Below are 25,478 nucleotides of genomic sequence, written 5' to 3' on the forward strand. Positions count from 1 at the left end.
TGAGTTGCATTTGGGGGAGGGGAACAGATATCCAAGATTAGATGGTTGTATCAATGTGTTTGAATGTATTTGTGTGTGTGTGGTTTGGGGGGAAGGGTGCATTTGAACCAGTATGGGGGTTGTAGAACATTTGGTGGGTAGTCATTCATCTACCGCTAGTTTCGACAGCGTATGGAAGAGGCACCAGGGGCCCGTTGGTTCTGCTTGAGTGACATGCAAATCACCTCTCAGTCTTCTGTGCGGAGAGATGATGTCATTGTACCGACCGTTGCCATTAATAGCAGGAAACAGACAGGTTGTCGCTCAAGCTCTTAAAAAACCATGCACCCCCAAACATACAATAGTTGTTTAGATGGTGATTTATGCATGGATAAGAGGGGCAGGTGTTCCTTGTTGTCAGTTAGGGCAAAGCAGGTGGCTTTTAAAATTCACGGTTAATTGAAATATGATGAGTCACCCTTGTATAGGCTCTGGATGATGTTCTGAGCATGGCTTATGTATTTCTTTGTTGTAAATCTTCTTATCACCTCACTCTTTATTTGCCATGACTCATTTTATTGACTTTTATTGTTCATTTCAACTCCTCCATCCCACCCAGATCTGTTTAACACAGTTACTTTTGTTTGGACTATTGCACTGTTTCCTGGCTGGGGCTAAATGATTTCATGGGTCCCTGGTTGACTGCTGTGTCTGCACACTCCCAGGGTTACCATGTCCCAGATTCTCATGAAGCTCATCTGAGATTAAGGTCTAAACCCATCTGCTGGGGCTCACACTTTCTGGCAGCATTGCACAGCTCGATGAAGACTTTACTTTCTTCCTCTGTAAATCCTTTCCACTTTTCCATCTTTCCCTGTTACACTAATACATTCTAGTTCAGCTTCTTATAGACACACAATGTGAATGCTTATAGTTGTAAATGCATTTGCGAATTTATACCTTGCATTTGAATGTGTGTATGTCGTTGTCCAGGCACCCAACGCCCAAGAGCTATGAATCAAGGGCTTGGTCTGCACCTGTGACCACCCTCATTCTCTAAGCCTGACGCAGTTGTTCAGTTGAGGATATTAGGTCATTCAGGAAAAGGAGCTCCAGCAGACAAATGCCAAAACTGGAGCCACCCGCCTCTTAAAGAGACAGGATCCTTCATTAGGCCAACTGGCCTTTGCTCACTTGACTGCCATGCTCGTACATGCACTGACCTAGATTGGCATAATCTTGTTCATAACATCTGAATCCTCTCTTTCTTGGTTTTTGACAAATGATGTGTGACAAAGCATGGGCTTTGTTTGTATGAAAGGTTTTGACTTGAAATATGCCCTTTATTATTATAGGTTGGAGCTTCTTTGTTCAGTTCTTTGTCCTGCTTGAGAGATTTTGAGTTGCATCCCATGCATAATGACTATTGACAGTCACAAAATCCAGCATTCTTGTTAGTCTTGTCTTTCTTCATACACATACAGTAGGTCATTTTGTTCTTAATGTGTTCTCTTTTTTTCCTTTGTTTCTTCAGGTGGTTTTGCAGCATTCTCGTCCTGTTTTCCAGGCTTGTGTGAAGGCAAGCCAGTGGCCACTCTGCCTATGAGCTTGTCTCAGCCATGTCTGCCAGTGGCGAACGTTGGCCCCACACGAATCCTGCCCCATCTCTACCTGGGCTCACAAAAAGATGTGCTCAACAAGGTACAACTGACTGTAACTAAGATCATGGAATGAGAGAGAAATTTCCATGTGTTAGTATTTGATTCAAAACTTAAGTAATAACATTGCATAATTCATACCTTGGTTCTTTGCACTCTCAGGATCTAATGGCTCAAAACGGCATCACATATGTGTTAAATGCAAGCAACACCTGCCCAAAGCCAGAGTTCATCTCGGAAAGCCATTTCATGCGTATACCCGTCAACGACAACTACTGTGAAAAACTCCTGCCATGGCTAGACAAAACCAACGAGTTTATTGGTAAGAACCTGACAGTAGAAGGTTGATTTAACACTTGATTATAGTTTTCCTTCGCTGATTGATTTTCACATGTTAGCATGAAAAATGAGTAGCATGCCCTGTGATGATATCAGGAAGAACAAATTTGATCCTCAAAGCATATTTGCAGAAATAATATGGGTTTTTTTGCTTGTCACTGAGGAGGTATTTGGTTGTCTTGCATGTTTTGTGTTTTCTCACGTGTTTCCCTTCTCCCTTTCAGACAAAGCCAAGGTTTCCAACTGTCGAGTCATTGTCCATTGTTTAGCTGGCATCTCCAGGTCCGCCACCATCGCCATTGCATATATCATGAAGACAATGGGCTTGTCATCAGATGACGCGTACAGGTAAACTCACTCGGACACCCTGCAGCTTAAATTGCATGGCCTCAGAAAAAGTTTTCTGCTACTTGTAATTTTATATCCATTTCCTCCAACATGTAAAATCGATCACATAGAATCTAGTAAACAATACCTGCTGTAGCCTTCTTAAACACATATTTTTGTTCAAGGCACTTTCAAGCTCACATGATGAGTCTTTGTGTTGAAGATGTCTTCCTATCCTTATATGTGGATTTATTCTTAGGGTAATCATTCTTACTCTTCTTGTGTTTCCAGGTTTGTGAAGGACCGCAGACCTTCAATTTCACCCAACTTTAACTTCCTGGGACAGCTGCTGGAGTTTGAGAAAGGTCTGAGGTTGCTAAAAGCTCTGTCTTCAGGTCAGGAGAAGTTGGAGCAGTTGTCAGAACCTAGAGGAGAATCTTCCAGTGATCCTGAAAAGGGCCGTCTGGAGGCTGAAAAGGACAGCACGGAATTGGACGCTAAGCTGCCTTCTCCAACCTCCCTCCAGCAGGGCTTTAATGGCTTGAATCTGTCTGCAGAGCGTATCCTGGACACCAACCGGCTCAAACGCTCTTTCTCACTTGACATCAAATCAGTCTACGAGCCCAACCACTGTCCTCGCCTCGCACCAGTGCATACCGAAGATGTCCCCAAACTCTGCAAGCTGGATAGCCCAGAGGCTGGAGAAGCCAATGGTGTATGCCAGTACTCACCTGTTTCTGTTAGCCCCAGTTTAGCTGAATCTCCAGGCCTCTTTCCTGAGAGCAGCTCCCGACCTCGTTCACGGAGGAAAAGCAAGCACAATGGTAGCAGTGCTGGAAGTTCTCCTGTGCACTCGCACAGCCTAAACTTCGGACGCTCACTCCCTGCACACAAAAGTCCCAGTCTTGATGACAATCTGAAGCCCTCCCTGCTGCTCAGCCTTCCCACTGTGGGCACCGGGCCCATGTGGACCAAGCATAGAGACACTGTACAGGCCACAACCCCTGTTACGCCAACAGGTGAAGCCCCTTGGTTCTACAGTTCGGAGTCAATGAACAGTAATGGAGGTGGAGGAGGGGCAGTACACTTTCCTGCACTAGGCTGTAGCAGTCTCCCTGGGCCGTGTGAGGCTGTGCGTCTGCGGGAGAAGGTGGGGGAACCACGGGACTCAAGGGGTAGCTGGCACGAGGATGCTCCCACTTCCAGTGCTGCCGATAAGCAGTTCAAGCGGCGCAGCTGTCAGATGGAGTTTGAAGATGGGATATCAGAGACACGTTCAAGGGAAGAGCTGGGAAAGATCAGCAAGCAATCCAGCTTCTCTGGGAGCATGGAAATTATTGAAGTATCCTGACATCACCTGCACAGCCCCTGGGGACTTTTACACACAGGCAGCGGACAGGCGCCACTTATGAGCAAGGATGACTAAGAGTGGGCCTGGAGAGGCTGTTGTGTGGAACATTAATATTAGTTCGTAATGACTGGTTCTCAGAAATGTGACTCTGCTTTTTTTTTTTTTTTTTGTCTTTTTAAGCCAGTGGAACCGGACACAGATTGACTTTGCTTTTGTCTTTCTACTGTTTTTAAGCCATAGCCATCCCCAGATGACAACGAGCTGAGACTCCAGTTGGAGAATCACTAATTTCCTCACTCTAGAAACAGACCCCCCCCAGTTTCTTCATAAAAGCTTTACCAGCCTTTTGGTGTATTGAGAATCAAGCATGGCTGTTATGCTTACACTTGTTTCTTTTATTATGCCGCCCTGGACTCAGTGAAGTTACACCACCACAGCACAAGGAGTCAGCATAGACTAAGCCTTGGTGGTACATGCTTTTACTGGCTGAATGAAGGCCTCTTTGTGCAGTGCTCTTGTCCACCCTGGTCCTGTATCCCAGCATTCATGGAATCCTGGAGGAGGAACCAGGCATGTCATGAAGGAAACGCATTGTGGGCATTTTCCCATAATGTTCTCACTCTTTTGTTACCCAGATTTCAGGGTCTTGTTCTTCCCCTCCTGTGCCCAAGTGGTGATGCTCGAACTGTTGTGCAACCCACGTTCCTCTCACCAAGCATGCTTCAAAGCTGCTGTTTTCCTTACAAACAAATAGTATATGAACTATACACCGTGATTTCAATGGACTTATAAAGTTTTCTTTTTTTGTCATTTTCTTAGTTACAGTTTTAATTTATTCTACTGGTTCATTCTGGTAATGAGAAATAATATAAAGATTGTGGAGTTTTTATTTTTCCTCTTTTTTTCAGTGTTGATCTTTCTTTTTCAGTGATATTTACAAAATACACTCGCAAGACCGAAACGCAACTACAAGCAATATGTTTTCACTTATTGTCCTCCTTTTTGTTTATAAGGGAGTGCGGTTATTACCAGGAATTATCTGATGTTAAAATGCACTTTCTTTTGCTTTAAGTGGGAAGTTTTTGGATGTTCTCATTAAAAGGGTACCACAACGCTTTACAGAAAATCATGTGTAACCATTGATGTCCTGCGGTGTGTGTCACAAACTAAAGCATTTGGTATGGCTTTCATTTGTTTCTCCAGCCTGCTGGCTTGAATTATTAAAGACTTTAATCCAGCATGAATAATCTAGAGTATTCTAGAAGAATATGTATGATATCCCAGCATCGTAAAATGAGTAGCAACTCATTTTAATTTTCCAGAATTTGATTTTTGTATTAACAAGCACACGAGACAAAATGAAGGGAAAAAATGACAGGGACTCTAAAGGGGTTTGTCTGTGTCCCCCATTTGTTCTGCATATTTATGATATTATTTATTGTTTGTTTGGGTCTGATTGCGGGAGGATGTGTGGATGGATGTTGTGAGTGACCCTTTGCAGATGCTCATATAGCGTCTTGGAGAGAAGATGAGCCCCTAACCTTTTAATCCATGACTGTGCAGCCATATAAAAAAAAAAAATTACACAACTAAATGCATTTCAAACCTGACTGATAGTCTGACAGAGTTATGACTGTTGATCATCTAGTTTCTATTGGATCATAAACTTTATATGTAAAACCAGTAACTGATAAGAACAGAATCTGCACTATGGTGACAATACACTCTGCTTGCTTTCTTCTCAGGGGAGCTTTTGATGACTCAATTACAAGTCTGGGCTCTGAGCTTTCTCTTTTCCTGCCCTTTTCATTCATTCACTCTCTTTCGCACCAATTTCGTTCCAACTCTTTATGTCCTCCACTTCCTTTTTCCCCTTCATCCTCTCCATTTCTCTCCGATTCTCTAGAACGCTCCAAAGTTTAAATATAACAGAGGAAAGGGTGTGTGTATGCAAATGTGAATGGGATTGCCCTCTCCATGGGAGATAGTTCAGCAATTTATTTATGTCTGTATTTTTTCAGTTAGCTTTTCTGTATGGCAAATCTTGTATTTGTGCTGCTGTAATTGTTTTCCTTGTGTGAGACATTACCTGTATTTCCTTTTCCTTCCCTGTACTATATTTTTAAAGACATTGTTATCATTATTTAAAACATGTAATAAAAAGATGCAGGCTGTCCTTTTTTGCTGAAATTGTTAAATAGTTGGCAACTAATTATTATTATTATTATTATTATTATTATTATTATATGTTGTGTGAATAGCATCGTATCAACAAAACTAATTGAGATAGGGAATTTTTTTAAAGAAAAAATCTTGATACCTTAGGCTGCTTGACGCAAAATACCTCAGGTTCTTTGGAAAAGGCTTGTTCCTCCCCATGTACCCATTTTGTGATGATGAAACAAAATACAAACATTACAAAATATGAAAAAGTTTCGTGATTTCTTTTTCTTTGATTTTTATAGTAGCATAAATGTGCAAGATCAGAGATTCCCAACAGTTTTTATGAATGATCAACATTAACATTTATTTATGCATATTGCAAATGTTTTTCTAACATTCTATTAATGTTAGGGTTTGAGAGTTTTGTATTTTGTACTTTTTTTGATGATGCTCCATGACGACGGTAAAAAGGTAAAGATTTATTGGAGCAAAAATAATGGACAGCATTTCAACTGGAGTTGATCTGCACGTCCATGGATTTTCAGTATGGAAATAAAGCTGTGAAAGATCTTGTATGGTAAATATGCAGCAATTAATTAAAGTACTGCATATTAGAACATCATGGACATTTCAGGTTTCAGGAGGTCTTATTTCATGAAGGTAGTTAAGGTCTCTTCAAGAAAAAATAATGGTAATGTATGACCTCTAGATAACTCGTATACAGATAAGGGATAATCCACGGCTAGCTGTGGATTATCCTGCTTATACCATGGTAATTTGCCAGCATTGACAACTTAAAGCTGTTATTGATGTTTGCAGCACAATATTTGACCGGAAGGGTAAAAATTCCGGTTATTTTCGTCAGTTATGGCTCGTTAGATCTAGCATTCTGCCCGCTTTAAATCAGACACAGAGAAAAAGTAGTGCATAAGATTACATTTATTTGAATGAATAAATTATAGCATTTATTTGAATTAATTATAGAGAAAGATGAGAGATGCCAATGTGAATTACCTGCATCTGTGTGCAGCGTCACTCTCAATGAATCTGCGAGTTTCAAAACCAGCTGTTTCCACCTCTTTGCCAAGAAATATAACTTAGCGAAAGTATTTTATAAATAAAAGTCAGGGGGAAGCGTTGATAAGTGTCTGTGCTCCTGAATGTTTTGTGTGTGAGTGACGCATGTGAAGAAAAAAACAAAAAAACAATTGTTTTTAGTATAATTTAACATATCTTTCTTATTTGACATGCAGTAACTCAGGAAGGAACAAATTTTTTGTGTGTAGTTATATCATAAAATAATCAAAAGTTACTTATATAGCATTTGGAACCAAGGTAGCCTTTTGTTTGTTTTGTTTTTTTAGTCCTTGTAAACCCCCCTCATGGACATTTTTAAAATTGTTCCTCCATGAGGAATATCTTGTAATCGACACAGGGGATTATGTTGATTTTGGACTCATTTTAATCGGGAGAAAATCACTAAGTAGTAATGATGTGCCATTTTCTAAGATCTATGCATGTTTCATGAAGTTATACATTTCATTTTACTTAGCTATGTGCACCTGTGGAGTTTTATGTGTCATAAATCCATGTGGAATATCTAGTGACTGACGCATTTTGGGGTCATTTAAATAATAAGAATCTGCTGTAAATAATGATGTGCCATTTTCCACGATCGGAGCATGTTTCATGAATTTACCAGCAAAAACATGACATAAATGCCATATTCATATATTATTATATATATATATATATATATATATATATATATATATATATATATATATATATATATAATTATATATGTGACTTTATGATGTTTTTGACATATTACATAGTACAAAAAAGTATTTCATAAATTATGAAAACATTTTTTTTTTTATCAGCAAATAACTCAGCACTACTTGGGAGTCAATCAATTAGGCTACATGCGTTGTAAAGTTCAGATTCTAAGCTTTCATATGACACCGATTTTGTGTAGATCAATGAAGTAGTTTTGAAAAATATGATCATTATTCTTTTCGTAGCTAGGTGGCGCCCATGAGTGCACTCAGTTTTAGAGGGACTACTCAGCACTCTTTAAGAGTTGATCAAAATTTTAAAAAAAGTTTTAAAATAATACCAATTTTGTGTTATTCAATTCAGTGGTTCAGTGACCAACTACCTGTGCCTTAAACGGTTTTATTACACACTTTCCAGCCACTCAGAATCGAGTATTCAGACAGACCGTGGTATGTCAATCTATCTATCTATCTAGTTTTTCTGTAGTGGGGCTGAAATATGTTCAGAGGCACATCCACATATTAAACCAATATTCATATGATGATGTAGAACATATATTAATGTAACTTAAATATGAAATGAATATGAATGGTATTTAATCTTTGTTGGTTATTTTTCTAAATAAAGAAAAATGCAATAATTCATATTATCTAAAAAGGCGTTTTCCAAAAATGGGTAGTAAATATGTTCAAATAAGATTGTGGATACAGGTGAAAAGCATGTTAAATCCAAGATCCAACAAACCATTTATTGTAAATAATAGCAAAATGTTTGTTTGTAATGATTTTGGCAGCTTCTGTGATGTCCAGTGTGCGGAAGCAAAACCCATTGAGAAACACTTATCTAAGACAGTGTGTACTCCTCAATGGGATTTGCATACCTGACCTTTGTTGCAGTTCTGCATGTACTGCGCATACTTTGGAGGTCTCTTCTGCTGTAACTCCTCACTATTGTTCTCCTCAATAAAGACCCGTCTTCATCGCCTGCCCCCTGTGAAAGAGGAGAAGGTGGTAGAGGTGGCATAAAAACTCCCATCACACTAAAAGCCCATTCACACCAAGAACGACAACTGAAACGATAACGATAAAGATACAGTTCTAAATAATGTTCGAGTCCACACCACAACTATAATGATAACGGCACAGAGAAACGATATTGTTGGAATCACTTTCAGAATTATTTTTCCAGCTGGTGAATGATAAAAACATTGACAGCCAATCAAAATCCATCCTGCTTTAAAAAGATCAAGCATTTAAAGCGGCAGATGACATGAATATGCTCACGATATTGTCCGCTGGTGTGGACACTAATATAGTTATCGTTATAGTTATTGTTCTTGATGTGAACGGGCCTTAACAGTGCTGAGTCCATATCCAGCTGCCCACTTACAAGCTGCGGGGTCAAGGTGAAACCTAAATGCAAGAAAGGGCCTCAGTATGACTAGGAACACTAAATCCTGTGGGAAAAGGAAGAAAAATTCCCCACTTCCCACTCGAGAATACCATTCTGTTCTCGCTCAGCTTGGGGATTTTTCTTTCATTCCTTGCCATGTTTTTTAATATGAGCGGAGTGAATGAGTAACTTTGTGGGTATATCTGCAGCCTTGTTAATAGAACAAATTTTACTTTGTACAAACAAAATAAGGGATATGATGTGGGTGATTCATACATGCACCCGTGTGACGTATTCAGATGTTTGTTGAGTAAGTCAAGTGAGGCAGTGTGTTTGGACTGCGTGTTCTGAAGAGATAATGATTACGGAAGCCCAGCTGACGATGACCGCATGATGACATGCAGTCCACACAAAAGACTCCCCTGTCTTCCTCCTCACATCGCAATCAAAGCTCAAACATTCACTTTTAACATGCATGCTGTTCAAAGAGTTCAAAGAGAAAAATAGCAAAACTTTAGAATTGTACATAAAATAGCTATATTAAAATTGTACATATATTTTACATATACTGCATGCAAATATATATACATAGTCAAACCAAAATGTATTCAGACACCTTGAACAATTCATCCATTATTACAGCAGTTTACTATAGTTAAAAAAAAAAAAGGTAATACAATATGACAAGATCTCAGTTAAAAAAAATCTAAATTTTTATAAACGATATTGCCAAAAGTATTGGGACACCCCTCCAAATGATTGAATTCAGGTGTTCCAATCACTTCCATGGCCACAGGTGTATAAAATCAAGCACCTAGGCATGCAGACTGCTTCTACAAACATTTGTGAAAGAATGGGTCGCTCTCAGGAGCTCAGTGAATTCAAGCGTGGTACCGTGATAGGTTGCCACCTGTGCAATAAGTCCATTCTTGAAATTTCCTCACTACTAAATATTCCACGGTCAACTGTTAGTGGTATCATAACAAAGTGGAAGCAATTGGGAACAACAGCAACTCAGCCACGAAGTGGTAGGCCAGGTAAAATCACAGAGTGGGGTCATGCTGAGGCGCACAGTGCGCAAAAGTCGCCAACTTTCTGCAGAGTCAATAGCTACAGACCTCCAAACTTCATGTGGCCTTCAGATTAGCTCAAGAACAGTGCGTAGAGAGCTTCATGGAATGGGTTTCCATGGCCGAGCAGATGCATCCAAACCTTACATCACTAAGTGCAATGCAAAGCGTTGGATGCAGTGGTGTAAAGCACGCCGTGGAGTGGAGACGTGTTCTCTGGAGTGACGAATCACGCTTCTCTGACAATCCGATGGACGAGTCTGTGTTTGGTGGTTGCCAGGAGAACGGCACTTGCCTGACAGCATTGTACCAAGTGTAAAGTTTGGTGGAGGGGGATTATGGTGTGGGGTTGTTTTTCAGGGGTTGGGCGTGGCCCCTTAGTTCCAGTGAAAAGAACTCTTAACACTTCAGCATACCAAGACATTTTAAACAATTTCATGCTCCCAACTTTGTGGGAACAGTTTGGAGATGGCCCCTTCCTGTTCTAATATGACTGCGCACCAGTGCACAAAGCAAGGTCCATAAAGACATGGATGAGCGAGTTTGGTGTGGAAGAACTTGACTGGCCTGCACAGAGTCCTGACCTCAACCCGACAGAACACCTTTGGGATGAATCAGAGCGGAGACTGTGAGCCAGGCCTTCTTGTCCAACATCAGTGCCTGACCTCACAAATGTGCTTCTAGAGGAATGGCCAAAAATTCCCATCGAGGCATTGACTCCACTAGAGGATGTCATGGTTTGGTGCATACAGTCAGATGATGAATACAGTCAGTTACAGGCGATCTGCTGCTGTAATGCACCGCTGTTTGCTAACCACCACATTAGGAAAAAGCGCAGAAGAACAGAAATCTATGCATAGATATTTTTACGTGTAATCTCTCAACTAGTGTTTCAACGGCGGAAAGACATCACTAAAACAGCTTGAGAATAATATCTCACATAGCATTTCATTTACCTCAGGCAAGTCATTTAGTGTCCACAGCATGTTAGTTCACTAGAGAAATAACCTCTATAGGGGAGCTTTTCACTAAATATATGAAGAGTTTGGTTCCAAAACGCGATAAACGGCATTTAAAAAAAAAAAAAAAGAGTTCTTGCCAAAATCAGTATTGTATCTGGTCGGTATTGAAAAGTCAATTTTTAATTTTACTCAAAATGCGAAATCCGCCGTGTTATTCTGTCATGTTTCCTCCCCTTCTTTCCAAACCGCTACAAACGCCACTCTCCCTTCTCTGCAGAATGCGATATATCCGCTCAACCAATCACAGTGCACCATTCCACGCACTGTAAACAGTAATGGCAGTGCTCTGAATACACCCGACATCATAGTTTTCCTTATCAACTTGTACTTTCTGATCAGTAAAAACAGAAAAAATAATAATTTTTACGGCATTGATGAACCTGTGGTGGTTTCTGAGGTGGGTAAGAAATGTAAGCCATCACCGAAATCTAATCGTTTACGTGAGGAGATTAAGAAGATGAGGCACTCGGGAGGAGGAAAAATGCTGGTGGCTGTTGCTTGTTCTCACACGACAGCATCAAACTTCTGTCACGGTCCCCAAAACTGAATCATGAACAGTTTTTAAAAGACATTTGACCACGAATGATTAATTCTCGAATCTGGCATTGCTAGTTTTGATTCTAAACATCTAAATAGAAAAAAAAAAAAAAACATAACATGATTGCTATTTGAATGTTTGCAGTTTAGCGACGCCCCTGGGTAGTTGCAGTCAATTCCAATGTACTCGGCAAATGTGCTTGTTTTTATTTTAACCCTGCGGTGGTGGCAGATACTCTTTAATCAGTAATGACAAACGGAGACATAATTAATTTATAGCATTAACAAGATGACCCGTTGAATTCATTTTGGGAGCGATGACTGAATGTGTTTTTAGTCCAATGTCTGAATATAAGTTTAGTATTGACCAAGTTCAGAGGCTGTCATATATGTGGATCAACTTACTTTGTTGTGTATTTACAACAGTTTCAATATGAAAAATAACTTTTATATTGATGAAATGGATTAATTGCATTTTTGGAAAAAAAAAAAAAATCTGTTTTTTTAATAAATCTTTAATAAATCAAAATCTGGATTTGAATTTTTAATGTTATTATAACCTAAAGATGCTATGTGAAAGTTAGCAACAGAAAACAGTGGTTTCATCTTGCCACTTTCTAGGTAAAGAAAACACATTTTTACTCAAATTAATCAAAATGGATTTATAGCGTTTTGGAACCAAACTCTTCATATGCACTATATTAGCTTAAATATATTCATCGGACAAATAAAAATATACCGGAATAACCTTCTTTTGAGACTCCCTTGCGCGGTCAGTTAACGATATGCTATGCACGTTGACATGATTGGCTACAAGGTAGTTTGTGACTTCAGAAACACCAGCGAAAATGCAAAACCTGCTTTATGTGTAATTTACATGTTTTTTCATTTTTTTTTTTTTTTTCATTATTGAGTGTTGATTATTATATCTAAAAATAAGCAACTGAATTTAATAGTTTGGGCTTTGATGTCAGCTGTAACCTTTAATATTATAGTAATGTGCAAGAAAGGGCTTCCTGTATATGAAATAAGATTTTTTTTTTTTTATTCTTAAGAAAATGTTAATTATAACTGAGTTTATTTTTTAAAAAAAAGAGATGCGATATGTTCAATAAACCATAAAAAAAGAAGAAAAAAGAAGCAATTTTATGTTTAGTTTTCTGCCCCCTCCCCTGTTGTACCGAACCCATACCGAACCGTGACTTCAATACCAAGGTACGTACATACCCCATCATGTTTGTGTACTGTTACACCCCTACTAATGAACATTTTGGAGGATTTTGTTGGAGTGCAAGAAAATAGTGTTATTGTAAGCTATTGGATACTAGAGTGACAAGTTCCAAATGAAGCTGATTGTTCCCAGATGCAGCCATGTTGTGTGCCAGAGTGCTCTCGGATCCCAGAGTTTATATATGGCAACTTATAAAACTGTTACATCATAGCAACAATTCTCTTCAATTCCGTTTGCTGGAGTCGGTAGGTAACTTTCCGTGGGATTTCTTGCCCCATTGCATGTGTCCTCAAATGACCGTAAATCAAAAAGCATGTGAAAATATTTCTTCACTATAAAAAAAAAAAACCACAGAGACTTACCATAATACATTTTATAAACTTTCGGTGCCACAAAATGCCTCATAATGCACTTTATGACATTGGTGCAGTTTGTTAGTGTGGCCGCAATGTTCCAATGTACTGTCAAGTAAAAAGAAAACCCATAATATACGTATATATTTCTCACAGCCTGAAAATACTCACTACAACTCAGTGGAAAAAAATAATTATTTAAATGCTTGTTTGACCTGCAGGCGAACATTTCGCACAGTTTCAGGAAGTGCTAACGCTAAAGCAAACTGTTTTAACAGTATGTTTTGCACATTCAACAAACACCATACACTTTCGTGTCCATTATTGTTTTTGTTTTTTTTGTTAGTTTTTTTTAAGAATTAGAGGCACTAATCTCATATTTTTGTTCTGAGATCAGTTACATAGGTTTGATAAACTACTAACAAAAAATAGACAATGTCTTTAAAATGAAGGTCTTGACCTTCTTGACTGCATTTAAAATTTTAAAATAATAGAAAATTGCAATTATTTATACTATCACAATTGTTGTAAACTTATTTTACATTTTTAACATAATTGTCCATCTAATTTACAAAAATGAAAAAGGATGAATGACTAAGATAAAATAGCTCATATATAATTTTGTTTGACCTAATGAAACTGACAATTTTCGAGTGTCTAAGCACCTCCTTTCACAGAATATTTATTTTTATTATTATTTTATGCGCCATGCAAGCTGTGTACTTACTACTTACATCAACTTTTCACCACAGTTTTGTTGACCTTTGTATAGTGCTGCCATCTATTGGTGGTTGGCGATGTTGTTGTTTCTGGTTTATTTTCAAGGAAGGCCAAACAGGGGTCATGTATTATTCAGTACACCTCCTTCACCATTTATCATGCTCTCCTGTGATTTCAATGATGCCAGTGTAAGGAGACACCATTTATAATTGTCAGGTGGGACAGCTGTGCACTTGAATCACAGGTAGGACTGAGTCCTCAGGCGCCGAGCACATCGCTCAGGGAAAGACAGGAGACGGCGTGTCTGGAATCAGAGATATGCGTATTGATTTGTACAGTATTCGCACTAGGTAAATGTCTGAAGTGAATCAACCTTGTGTGCTAAGATTTCATGTAAGACCTGGTCATAGCCTTAAAGGGTTAGTTCACCCAAAAATGAAAATTATGTCATTTATTACTCACCCTCATGCCGTTCCACACCCGTAAGTCCTTTGTTAATTTTCGGAACACAAATTAAGATATTTTTGTTGAAATCCGATGACTCAGTGAGGCCTCCATAGTCAGCAATGACATTTCCTCTCTCAAGATCCATTAATGTACTAAAAACACATCTAAATCAGTTCATGTGAGTACAGTGGTTCAATATTAATATTATAAAGCGACAAGAATATTTTTGGTGCGCCAAAAAAACAAAATAACGACTTATATAGTGATGGCTGATTTCAAAACACTGATTCAGGAAGCTTCGGAGCATAATGAATCAGCGTATCGAATCATGATTCGGATCGCGTGTCAAACCACCAAACTGCTGAAATCACGTGACTTTGGCGCTCCGAACAGCTGATTCGATACACGGATTCATTATGCTCCGAAGCTTCCTGAAGCAGTGTTTTGAAATCGGCCATCACTATACAAGTCATTATTTTGTTTTTTTTTTTTGCCGCACCAAAAATATTCTCGTCGCTTTATAATATTAATATTGAACCGCTGTACTCACATGAACTGATTTAAATGTGTTTTTAGTACCTTTATGGATCTTGAGAGAGGAAATGTCATTGCTCCCTATGCAGGCCTCAAGGAGCCATCAGATTTCAACAAAAATATCTTAATTTGTGTTCCGAGGATTAACGAAGGTCCTACGGTTGTGGAACGGCATGAGGGTGAGTAATAAATGACAGAATTTTCATTTTTGGGTGAACTAACCCTTTAAAGAGATAGTTCTGTCATCTTTTACTCATCCTCACGGCTTTCCAGACCCAAAGAGATGTTCAACAGGCTGCCTTTTTCCATATAATGAAAGTGAATGAGAACTGGGGCTAACAAGCTCCAAAATAAGCATCACAAATAGGCTACTTGTGCTATATGTGCTATATTTAAAGTTTTTGTGTGAGGAACATACTTAAATTTAAGTCAAAATTAGTTGAAAATCTAGTCAGGAGACAATTTTGTTTAACTTAAGTCATTTAAGTCAACACAACTTGAGGTGGCATGAGTATACAATATGTTCGTTATGCTGTTTTTCACACATGACTTCATATGAGGTACACAAGTTGTATCAACTACTTTAGGCCTACTTGTATCATCCTGACAGAACAGATTTAGGCCTACACGCCATTATGGTGAATTTATTTTGTGTTTCACTTATGATGTATGATGACAGAATTTTAATTTTTAGGTGAAATTATTCATTTAATATGTACAAAAGCACATTATAAAGCGTAATTCGAGGTTTTAAAATTCATCTTTCTTTCCTTTTCACCTGAACGTCTCCACAGAAACTCACTTTGAAGAGAAGGATCCATTTTCAGGAACTGCCGTTAGCTCTCCTTCAATCGTAATTTGTGATTCTAGATGACACTTCCTAGACCATTTAAAGACTTTTAATAGACTTTAAACCTTAAAGTAAACAGTTCTAGTGTCCCTCCTGTATCATTACATCATTCTTCGCCGAGTTAAAATGTCGCTACAAATGACCAATTACAACAAATGAGACTGAACTACAGGTCAACCCAAGCTAGCAGGTGTTCGCGAGCCCCTAGCGGTTCATGGTAGAACTGCACGTGTTCTTGAGCTTGCCATCAAAATACTAAAAATAATGTATTAAATTATTTTAGATTGATATTATAATTAATAAAAATATAACAAATTACTCTAATATTATGTATATATGTTTTAAAAAAAATACATTTCATAATATACTGTTAAGAATTTCAGGGGATACTTAGACAGGGTTAGTTTAAATACGTTATTAAAAGGATAGTTCACACAAAAACTGAAAATTCTGTCATCATTTACTCACCTTCAAGTTGTTCCAAATCTGTATGAATTTCTCTCTTCTGCTGAACAATAAAAGAAGATATTTTGAAGAATATGGGGAAAATATACTATGGAAGTCAATGGGGTCCGTTTGGTTACCGACATACTTCAAAATATATTTTTTTGTTTGTGTGTTCAACAGAAAGAAAGAAATTCATACAGCTTTGGAACAACTTGAGACTGAGTAAATGATGACAGAATTTTAATTTTGAGTGAAATATCCCTTTAAATATGTGTAAAAAGTTGCTATTACAGTGCATCACAAAAGCACATCCACAGCGCCATCTGTTGGTACGTTGAGAGATTGTTCTTTATTTATTGACATGAGCGTCAACAATTTTGAGTTAAATTGAAAATAAAATGTTTTTTATTTATCAAAAGATAAATAAAGACACATAAAACATTGTTTTAGAATACGACGTATCGGTTAAATATTAAGTGAACAGACTTGAAGAGCAAAAAACTTAGGCTAAAAAATTACCTCATTCAAAAGTCGAAAGGTTTGCTGTGTGCAATAGCCTTTTCAATAATTGGCTTATAATAATAGTAATAAAAGAAAGAGATAATAAAAATAAATTCTTAAATGTAGATGTTTATTTCTGACTGCAGCTGAGGAGAACAATGGCAGGCACGGTAGCGACTGTGGACTGAATCAGGGGCTGTGGCTCAAAACCTAGTAGGCTGCCTAGCTAGCCAAGGTTTTTGGAAATTTTAGTGCTTTCCGTGCAAATAGTCATCTCACTGGGTTTTGAGACACAGCCGTGTTTACTTCCGGATTCCTGAAATCAAGCAGCAGCGGGACTGAAGCAGACTCTCAGTGCACTTGCGTGTATTACAGACATCAAGCCACGGACGGACCACCGGCATCCACAACACTGACAACTGAACCCCAGCAGCCCTGACAACACCAGCTGCTGAGTTCAAATCGTGGCTCTTTAGAAACATCATTTAAAGTCAGTGAGGAGAAGCTCTATGTTCAAAACTGTTTTAGGCACCACTCCATAGAGACCAAAAAATCAAGCCCTGGATATAATTGGAGACAGCCGGTGAAAGTCAGAGCAAAGCTGGCGTGGATCAGCTGCCAGCAGAATGGACTGGTTGATGGGGTGAGTTCAATATATTGGTCACTTATAAATTATAATGCTTGAGTTTGTGGCATACATTTTGCTGTCTTCACATTTGTGAAGTTTTATGCCAGATTACAAATTTAAGTTGCATTTGTTTTTCTTAAAAGGTGAATGTTGAATTTTGAGGTTTAGTGGAATATAAACTGACTGTATTAAGTGATACATGTAGCATTTCATACAGGTGTCCAGGACATTGTTTGACATTAAAATTGTCTGAAACTTTAAACAGAACGCGGCATTTTGTTTTTACTTATGTGGTTTCCTTCATGACATCCTGCCACATGAGAAGCAACACCCTGACCTGTCAGGTTATTTTAGGTTAAGAAGAAATAAGAAGACTTAAATATTTGTCACCGATGCATTACAGATCCATTAAAACCTTTGCTTTTTGATACATGCTTAAATTTTATTCAGTTTTTGTCCAAGATATTTTGCCAATGGTTGGATGGATATGTAAAAGTAGATTAGTTTTACATTAACTTGACTGCATGAGCTGTACTTTATGTACTGTAAGTCACTTAACACCTTTATCTTGTGGTTTGACAATATAAGTAGTATGTATGGTTGTTTTATCTTAAAAAGGATAGTTCACCCAAAAATGAACATCCTGTAATCATTTACTCACCACATGTTTATCCAAACCTGACTTTCTTTCTTTTGTGGAACATAAAAAAAGATATTGAAAAATGTCTCGAGTTTTTTGTCCATACAATAATCGCCAATAGGGTCAAATGCTGTTTTGTACCCCATTGACTGTCATTGTGTGGCCAAAAACAAGAAATATTATCTTTTGTGATCTGTAGAAGAAAGAAAGTCGTACAGGTTTGGAACAACGTGAGGGTGAGTTGATGACAGGATTTAAAGGATTAGTTCACCCAAAACTGAAAATTATCCCATGATTTACTCACCCTCAAGCCAGGTGTATATGACTATCTTCTTTCAGACGAACACAATCAGAGTTGTATTAAAAATATCTTTGCTCCTTCCAAGCTTTATATTGGTTGTGAAGGGGGGCCACATTTTGAAGCCAAAAAAAATAAAAAATGCATCCATCGAGGGGGTTAACAAAGGCCTTCTGAAGAAAATATTTATATTTAAAACTTTATTAACTATAATAACTAGCTTCCTGCAGACGGCCATACGCATCAATTTGCAGCGAAAGAGTAACCCCTGACCCGATGCATGACGTAATGACGAAGTTTTAAATATGGATATTTTTTCTTACAAAAATGTATCGCTTCGCTTCAAAAGGCCTTTATTAACCCCCTGGAGCCGTATAGATTGTTTTTTATAATGGATGGATGAATTTGTTTGGGCTTCAAAATCTGCCCCCCTTCACTCCCATTATAAATCTTGGAAGAGCAAGGATATTTTTAAATATATCTCAGATTGTGTTCGTCTGAAAGAAGAAAGGCCGAAGATGGCTTGAGGGTGAGTAAATCATGGGATAATTTTCATTTTTGGGTGAACTATCCCTTTAAGGGTACGTTTACATGACAACGATGTACTAAAGTTTTTCTTTCGCTTTTTTCACGCATAGATGATAACGTCATCAAAACAATCCCAGTTCACACAGATCTGCGAAAACGATTAAAAACACTGTATTCTGCTGCCAGGCCAGTAGATGGCGATGTCACTTTGTAAAGAAACATACGCACATATAGACTGAACAACTAATGCGCATTTGCATAACGTCATCGTTTTCACAAATTCACGAAAACGCCATGTAAATGAACAGCCAAAACGCATAAAAAGTTTTCCGTTTTTAGTTGAAATTGGAGTTGTGTAATTTTGGGGTCAACTGTTCTTTTAAATGCACAGTAACTTTTTTTTTTTTTTGTTACTGTAATAAAATTTTACTTCTGAATAGTACATTTGACAAATATGTTTAAAGTGATGTTAACTCACATGAAATAAAGACTCCAGTCATATCAGTGACCTAATGAAAGCCGTTTTATTCTACATAAGGGTGGACCCCCTTCTTGGTGGCAGCCATGTTGATATCATATGATTTACTACTCACATTATCTTGGTAGCCTCCTATAATTGGACACTTTTGGTTTAAGAATGTTCTGGTATCATTATTAAGGTTTATGTGTTCCATAACTCATTAGGAGTTAAGTTAAGTCAAATATAAAAATCATTAATTTCATACGAATGTGACGTAATTCCATGATTCAGTGCTGATAGTGAATCAAGGTCATATTGTACATTGTTCAATACCTTTTGTAATGATCCAAATGGATTGTTTTGAGGTCCAGAGCATATCACACAGGTATATTTACTTATTCTCAATAGCCTTAATAACAGGTTATGATTTGCAGAACAGTATAGACCATTTTAAACTGTTGACTGACTGTGGTTCAAGCTTATATTTGGTTGTTTCATATCAACTACAGGTTCAGATCTGCTCTGGGCATCTCTATTCTTATTTTGTCTGATTTTCCATTTTAAATGGCACTTATGAGCCTTTAATCCATTGATTAATTATACAGCTGACATTGCCTATTTGCAAAGCAATTAGCATTGCTCACATGAGCAGGTTGACGCTCGCTTCCTGGTCTTGTAGTTAAACCCATGAAGGGACAATTATTTGTAGATATATTTGCATTTGATTATTTATTTTGCTGCATAAATGACTGATGAATGATGTCCAGAGATTTATGTGCTGTTTATGCCCTTTGTAATTTACCTCATTATGCAATAATAAAATTAATTTGGTTTTTTTTTTACCCTTGAAAATGTTTTTATATAGTGCCCCTTGTGTTTAATTTACATTCACACTTTTTTCCCCATTTTTGGAAAAATCGCCAGTAAATATTTAACAGACAAAAATCATACTGTACATCATAGGGGCTGTGGTATTTATTTATTTATTTATTTTAATTATTACAGGCTATAGCATGTCTTAATAATAAATGTATTAACCATCTTCTGAGCAAAGTCAGAGAGCTTTGAATTTTGTGAACTCTCATCTGCACTCCCATTGGTTGTCACTGCATTATGTCACCTCTCATTTACATAATGTTGAATTCTCTGTTGCTCATGTTTGATTTACTTATTTTAGGCTAAGAAGCAATGAATAAGTACATGCAAGATGAAACGTATACCAGAATGTAATTTTAAGAGCATCTCTGTTGGTAACATGACGGCTTCAGCCTCTGTTATAGACAGAAGGTCAGGCATTGTCAGGCATTCCTATGGGTTTATGCCATCATGCAGCTGGTTTAACAGGTCCAAAGACAGTGACCATACATTCACATTCCTGTCTCATTACATAAGCACCCTCTCTTGACCTGCTGCTGATGTTTTTGTCTGTTCTGACCACATAAAACATCATGCTGGCCATTGCAGGCTGGTAGGCCAAATCCTTTCCTGTTTTGAAGTCTTGCATAAGTGACATTTTGGCTTCTGCCCTGCGATTCACCCAGTATTCAGGCAGAAGAATGGATTTAATTGTGTTTATTCAAACTTGCAAGTGAATTTATCAATAAAGACAACATGAGCAAGCATTTGTAACTCATGGAACAGAATGTTCTGCAAGAAATAATGCAGGTCCGTACCAGTGTTGGGGAAAGTTACTTTTAAATGTATTACAATATTGCGTTACTCCCTAAAAAGTAACTAATTGTGTTACTTAGTTACTTTTTTATGGAAATGAATGCATTATATTATTTTTGCGTTACTTTTTCTCACCTGGGCTGGGCTTGATTGTCTGTTTTTGAACACAATTTTTTTTTGCCAAATTTAAAGGCCCTTTCAAATAAAGCACCTCTGCACTTTATTTCTCTCAACATGGGGACAGGAGAGCTGTCGGTCAATAAATGTGAAAAGTAACTTGCATTACTTATTTGCAAAAAGTAACTTCGATATTTTGTTGTAAATTTAAAAGTAATGTGTTACTTTATTAGTTACTTACATAGCTCAAGTTACTTGTAAAGGCAGGAACACACCAAGCTGACGGTCGGCCGTTGGGCAGTTTTTCTTCGTTGGCCGACTAAGTTTTCTCTGTGTGTTCCGCACCGTCGGTTGAAGTTGGTGCTCGTCTGCTTTTTTTTCCTGCCGATTCGAAATGTTGAATCGGCGTTGGAGCTCGTCAGTCCGTCGGGCCATCTGATCATTCTGATTGGCTGTTCAGCTACTGCCACCTACTGGTACGGAAAGGCATTTCATCTTGCGCAGGCGCAGAACTGATGTACTACTTGGCCGTCGGCTGTTTAGTGTCGGTTTGGTGTGTCAAGGGCAATTTTGGACACAGACGCTGCCGACGTGAGCCAACCCCGCAGTCTGCTTTTGTTGCCACTAGTTCGTCGGCGTCGGCTTGGTGTGTTCTGGCCTTAATGTGTTACGCCCAACACTGGTCAGGTCCACTTCAAACTCCAACTGTAACCCTAACCATTGTATGAAAACGTACGAATAAGATTGTATGAATTCATAATAATGTGTAACCATGCCATATCAGTTAATCGACCAATACAGTTTCTTTTTTTTTTTTTGTATATATTAAATATTTAATGCTTATTTGCTTTATTTTCTTATTTTTATGCTTGCATTACATTTGCCGTCATCTAACACTCATTTAAAGTTGATCTTTCAAAGAGAGATGCACTGATGCTAAATTTCTCTGCTGATACCAATAACCAACTATTCAGAATGATATGGCGTGCCGAAAGGTGAATTGCTACAACAGAAACTAACCCCTAACCCTGACAGACAGCTTTTGCGACCAATGATAAAGACATTTTTCCAAGCCCCTACTATTCGGCATGCCCATTACTCCAACCTGCAGAGACACACACTTGGAGAACTGTGAATATATATTATATTCAACTGTGAGTCTTTCCGCAGTTGAAATGCTGATTGAGTGATTACATGAGACATGATACAATTCGATAAGTTGTACTGTATCTTTCAACATACCTTCTGATGTTAATGCATGTTTTTTCATGCTATAACTAAGCTATAAATTGGAAGAAAAGACTTGTGCTGCCGCTTGAACTGAGGCTCTACAGCGATCTGTCAAGTCACATTTAAGAGCTTCAAAACGGCATTTATTGTTTGGATTGCATGATCAAATGGACATCATTTGAAAGCTTAGACTTTCTTATCAGAAGTAACAAAGCACAGAGCTATTTGCGATGATTGGATGGAAGGCGAGCTACAAATAATGTTTGGTTTAGGGAAAAACCTGGCAATTTCACAGGGTCAAATAGAGCCTGTTTTAACGACGCTATTTTTTTAACTGTTAATCCCTTATTGTCGCATTAACTTCGACAGCCCTGAATTCAACATAAGAGACATTTTTCTCAAACAGAATGAGTTGCATTCTGACAAGTTTTCCCAATCCCTTTTGATTGACAGGATATAATCGGTCCTGATCATTTTAAAATTTTTAATTGCCTTTATCGGCTGAAACCGATTATTGGCCGATACATCGGTGCATCCTACTTTCAAACATAGTGTAATAACACTGTTAAATGTAACCTAAGCTAATCTCAAATTGAATATTTATTTTTCTTATTGTACATTCTGATGTTTAAATTCACATATAGCTTTTAAAACAAATGAATTTATTTAGACAAAATAGTATAGATTTTTTATCATTTATCGGCCATAACATGTCAGTAATTATCAGCTTATTGATATCTGCCAGAATTTTAACGTCAGTGTGTTATTCTAGTTCATTTTGATTTCGATTTGTCTTTAATCTGGTCAGAAGAAATTCTGGCAGGTTCTGTCTGGTGACTTTTATCACTAAGTCAGGGATGCTTTGTATGCTAGCAATAGTTTTAGAGACTTTGAAGCTATTGATGTCAAGGAGGGCACTTGACACACATTGGATGGAGCATAGAGCTTTTATTTGAGTAGAGATTTCCACTATGTAGAAAAAATAGCGATTACAAAAAGACCGGAGGGAAGGAAGCGTCTCCACTGGGTGGAGGGAGCTATTGTTTTCAGAACAGTACTTTATGGGAACTGTGTCAGATTTTACAATAGCCATGACGTTTATTATGGCAGGTCAAGACTTTTATGACTGGTCAACTTTAGTTATTCATTTAGTTGGTTTTAGCATGCTACAATGTTTAAATATTTGATTTATTAAAAAAAAAAAAAAAAAAAAAAAAAAAAAAAAAAATATATATATATATATATATATATATATATATATATATATATATATATATATATATATATATATATATATATATATATATATAGTTTCCTTTTGACCATTTGTTACAAATGTAATTTTGTTACCTAGAAGAAAAAGGAAATGAGTTGATTAGTTTGACAAAACAGACCATTATCTTCTGCAGTCTTGAGAACTGTTTTGTATAAGGATTTTGATGTTTGGTGAATTACTGCAGTGTTTTCTTTTTTTTTTTTTTTTTTTTCTTCTAGAAGGTCCTGGTCTGTCCTTGGAGTTTGCACTTGTTTTACTTGGCTACTTACTTTCTTGTTTGCTTGCAAATTCTATACTTAGTGCAAAGCCGAAATTGCCAGTACATTTCAAAACAAGTCCAAAATTGAGTGATATTAAGCTTATTTTGTTTAAAAAAAAAAAAAAAAAATATATATATATATATATATATATATATATATATATATATATATATATATATATATATATATATATATACCCGAATTCCAGAAATGTTGGGACTTTTTTCAAATTTGAATAAAATGAAAACTAAAAGACACATGAGCCAATATTTTATTCACAATAGAACATAAATAATATAACATGTTTAAACTGAGAAATTTTACACTTTTATCCACTAAATGAGCTCATTTCAAATTTGATGCCTTCTACAGGTCTCAAAAAAGTTGGCACGTGGGCAACAAATGGCTAAAAAAGCAAGGAATTTTGAAAAGGTTCAGCTGGGAGAACATCTAGCAACTAATTAAGTTAATTGATATCAGGTCTGTAACAGGATTAGCTATAAAAGGGATGTATTAGAGATGCAGAGTCTCTCAGAAGTAAAGATGGGCAGAGGCTCTCCAATCTGTGAAAGAGTGCGTAAAAAGATTGTGGAATACTTTATCCTCAACGTCAAATTGCAAAGGCTTTGCAAATCTCATCATCTACAGTGCATAACATCATCAAAAGATTCAGAGAAACTGTGCATAAGGAACAAGGCCAAAGAACTTTATTGGATGCCCGTAGTCTTCGGGCCCTCAGACGACACTGCATCGCTCATCGGCATGATTGTGTCAATAACACTAAATGGGCCCAGGAATACTTCCAGAAACCACTGTCGGTAAACACAATCCCCCGTGCCATCTGCAGATGCCAACTAAGGAGGTGCATAAGTGCATACAGTATGGGCAGCTTGCATGTTTTGGAAGGCACAATGAATGCTGAAAGGTATATAAAAGTATATAAATATATAGTATATAAAAAAGTATATAAAAGTTTTAAAACATATGCTCCCCTCCAGACGACGTCTGTTTCAGGGAAGGCCTTATGGATTTCAGCATGACAATGCAAAACCACTGCAGCTATTACAACAGTATGGCTTCGTCATACAAGAGTACGGGTGCTGAATTGGCCTGCCTGCAGTCCAAATCTATCACTTTAGGGCTGCACGATTAATCGCATGCTTTTGTCATGCGTGTCTCGTCAGTAAAGCCGGTTCTGTGATTAGCGGTAAATGTCCATCACCTGCTTTCAAATGGAGCGGCACTTAATATACAGAGCCGTAGTTCGCGGACAAGCTACGCAATATCGCGTTCGTAATCGAAAGCGATTCATCTGCGATTATGAACACGATATTGCGTAGCTTGTCTGCGAACTACGGCTCTGTATATTAAGTGCCGCTCCATTTGAAAGCAGGTGATGGACATTTACCGCTAATCAAAGAACCGGCTTTACTGATGAGACACGCATGACAATCTCGTGCAATTAATCGTGCAGCCCTATATCACTTATAGAGAACATTTGGTGCATCATTAAACGAAAGATGACCATGAACTCTTCAGCAGCTAGAAACCTATATCAGGCAAGAATGGGACCAAATTTCAACACCAAAACTCCAGAAACTCATAACCTCGATGCCCAGACGTCTTCAAACTGTTTTGAAAAGAAGAGGTGAGATGCTACACCATGG

The 25,478-nt window shown here is 37.6% G+C and overlaps 2 protein-coding genes and 1 long non-coding RNA gene across 7 annotated transcripts in view; 2 read left to right on the forward strand and 1 right to left on the reverse strand.

Moving 5' to 3' along the window:
- The window catches only part of dusp8a (dual specificity phosphatase 8a), a 70,539-nt gene extending 64,453 nt beyond the window's left edge, over window positions 1-6,086 (forward strand). For all 4 annotated transcript variants that reach the window (XM_048159508.1, XM_048159507.1, XM_048159506.1 and 1 more), the window contains 4 exons: window positions 1,514-1,680; window positions 1,800-1,959; window positions 2,201-2,324; window positions 2,595-6,086. In XM_048159508.1, the coding sequence (XP_048015465.1) occupies window positions 1,514-1,680; window positions 1,800-1,959; window positions 2,201-2,324; window positions 2,595-3,654 (1,511 nt within the window). In that variant the 3' untranslated portion in view covers window positions 3,655-6,086. The remainder of the gene's footprint in view (window positions 1-1,513; window positions 1,681-1,799; window positions 1,960-2,200; window positions 2,325-2,594) is intronic.
- LOC125247958 overlaps window positions 1-15,949 on the reverse strand; it is a 49,069-nt gene extending 33,120 nt beyond the window's left edge. The window contains exons 1-3 of one of the 2 annotated variants that reach the window (XR_007180206.1): window positions 15,708-15,949; window positions 13,939-14,228; window positions 8,485-8,589 (exon numbers count right to left, since the gene is read on the reverse strand). This is a non-coding gene — a long non-coding RNA (uncharacterized LOC125247958). Of the gene's footprint in view, window positions 1-7,636; window positions 8,590-13,938; window positions 14,229-15,707 lie in introns of those variants that run through there. The other variant, XR_007180205.1, reaches the window with a different exon arrangement.
- Window positions 15,950-17,017: 1,068 nt separating this feature from the next.
- The window catches only part of mob2a (MOB kinase activator 2a), a 64,987-nt gene continuing 56,526 nt past the window's right edge, over window positions 17,018-25,478 (forward strand). The window contains exon 1 of the mRNA XM_048159228.1: window positions 17,018-17,346. Coding sequence (XP_048015185.1) covers window positions 17,330-17,346 — 17 coding nt within the window. The 5' untranslated portion in view covers window positions 17,018-17,329. The remainder of the gene's footprint in view (window positions 17,347-25,478) is intronic.

The sequence above is a fragment of the Megalobrama amblycephala genome, linkage group LG15, assembly GCF_018812025.1.
Source record: "Megalobrama amblycephala isolate DHTTF-2021 linkage group LG15, ASM1881202v1, whole genome shotgun sequence".
NCBI classification, from domain to species: Eukaryota; Metazoa; Chordata; class Actinopteri; order Cypriniformes; family Xenocyprididae; genus Megalobrama; species Megalobrama amblycephala.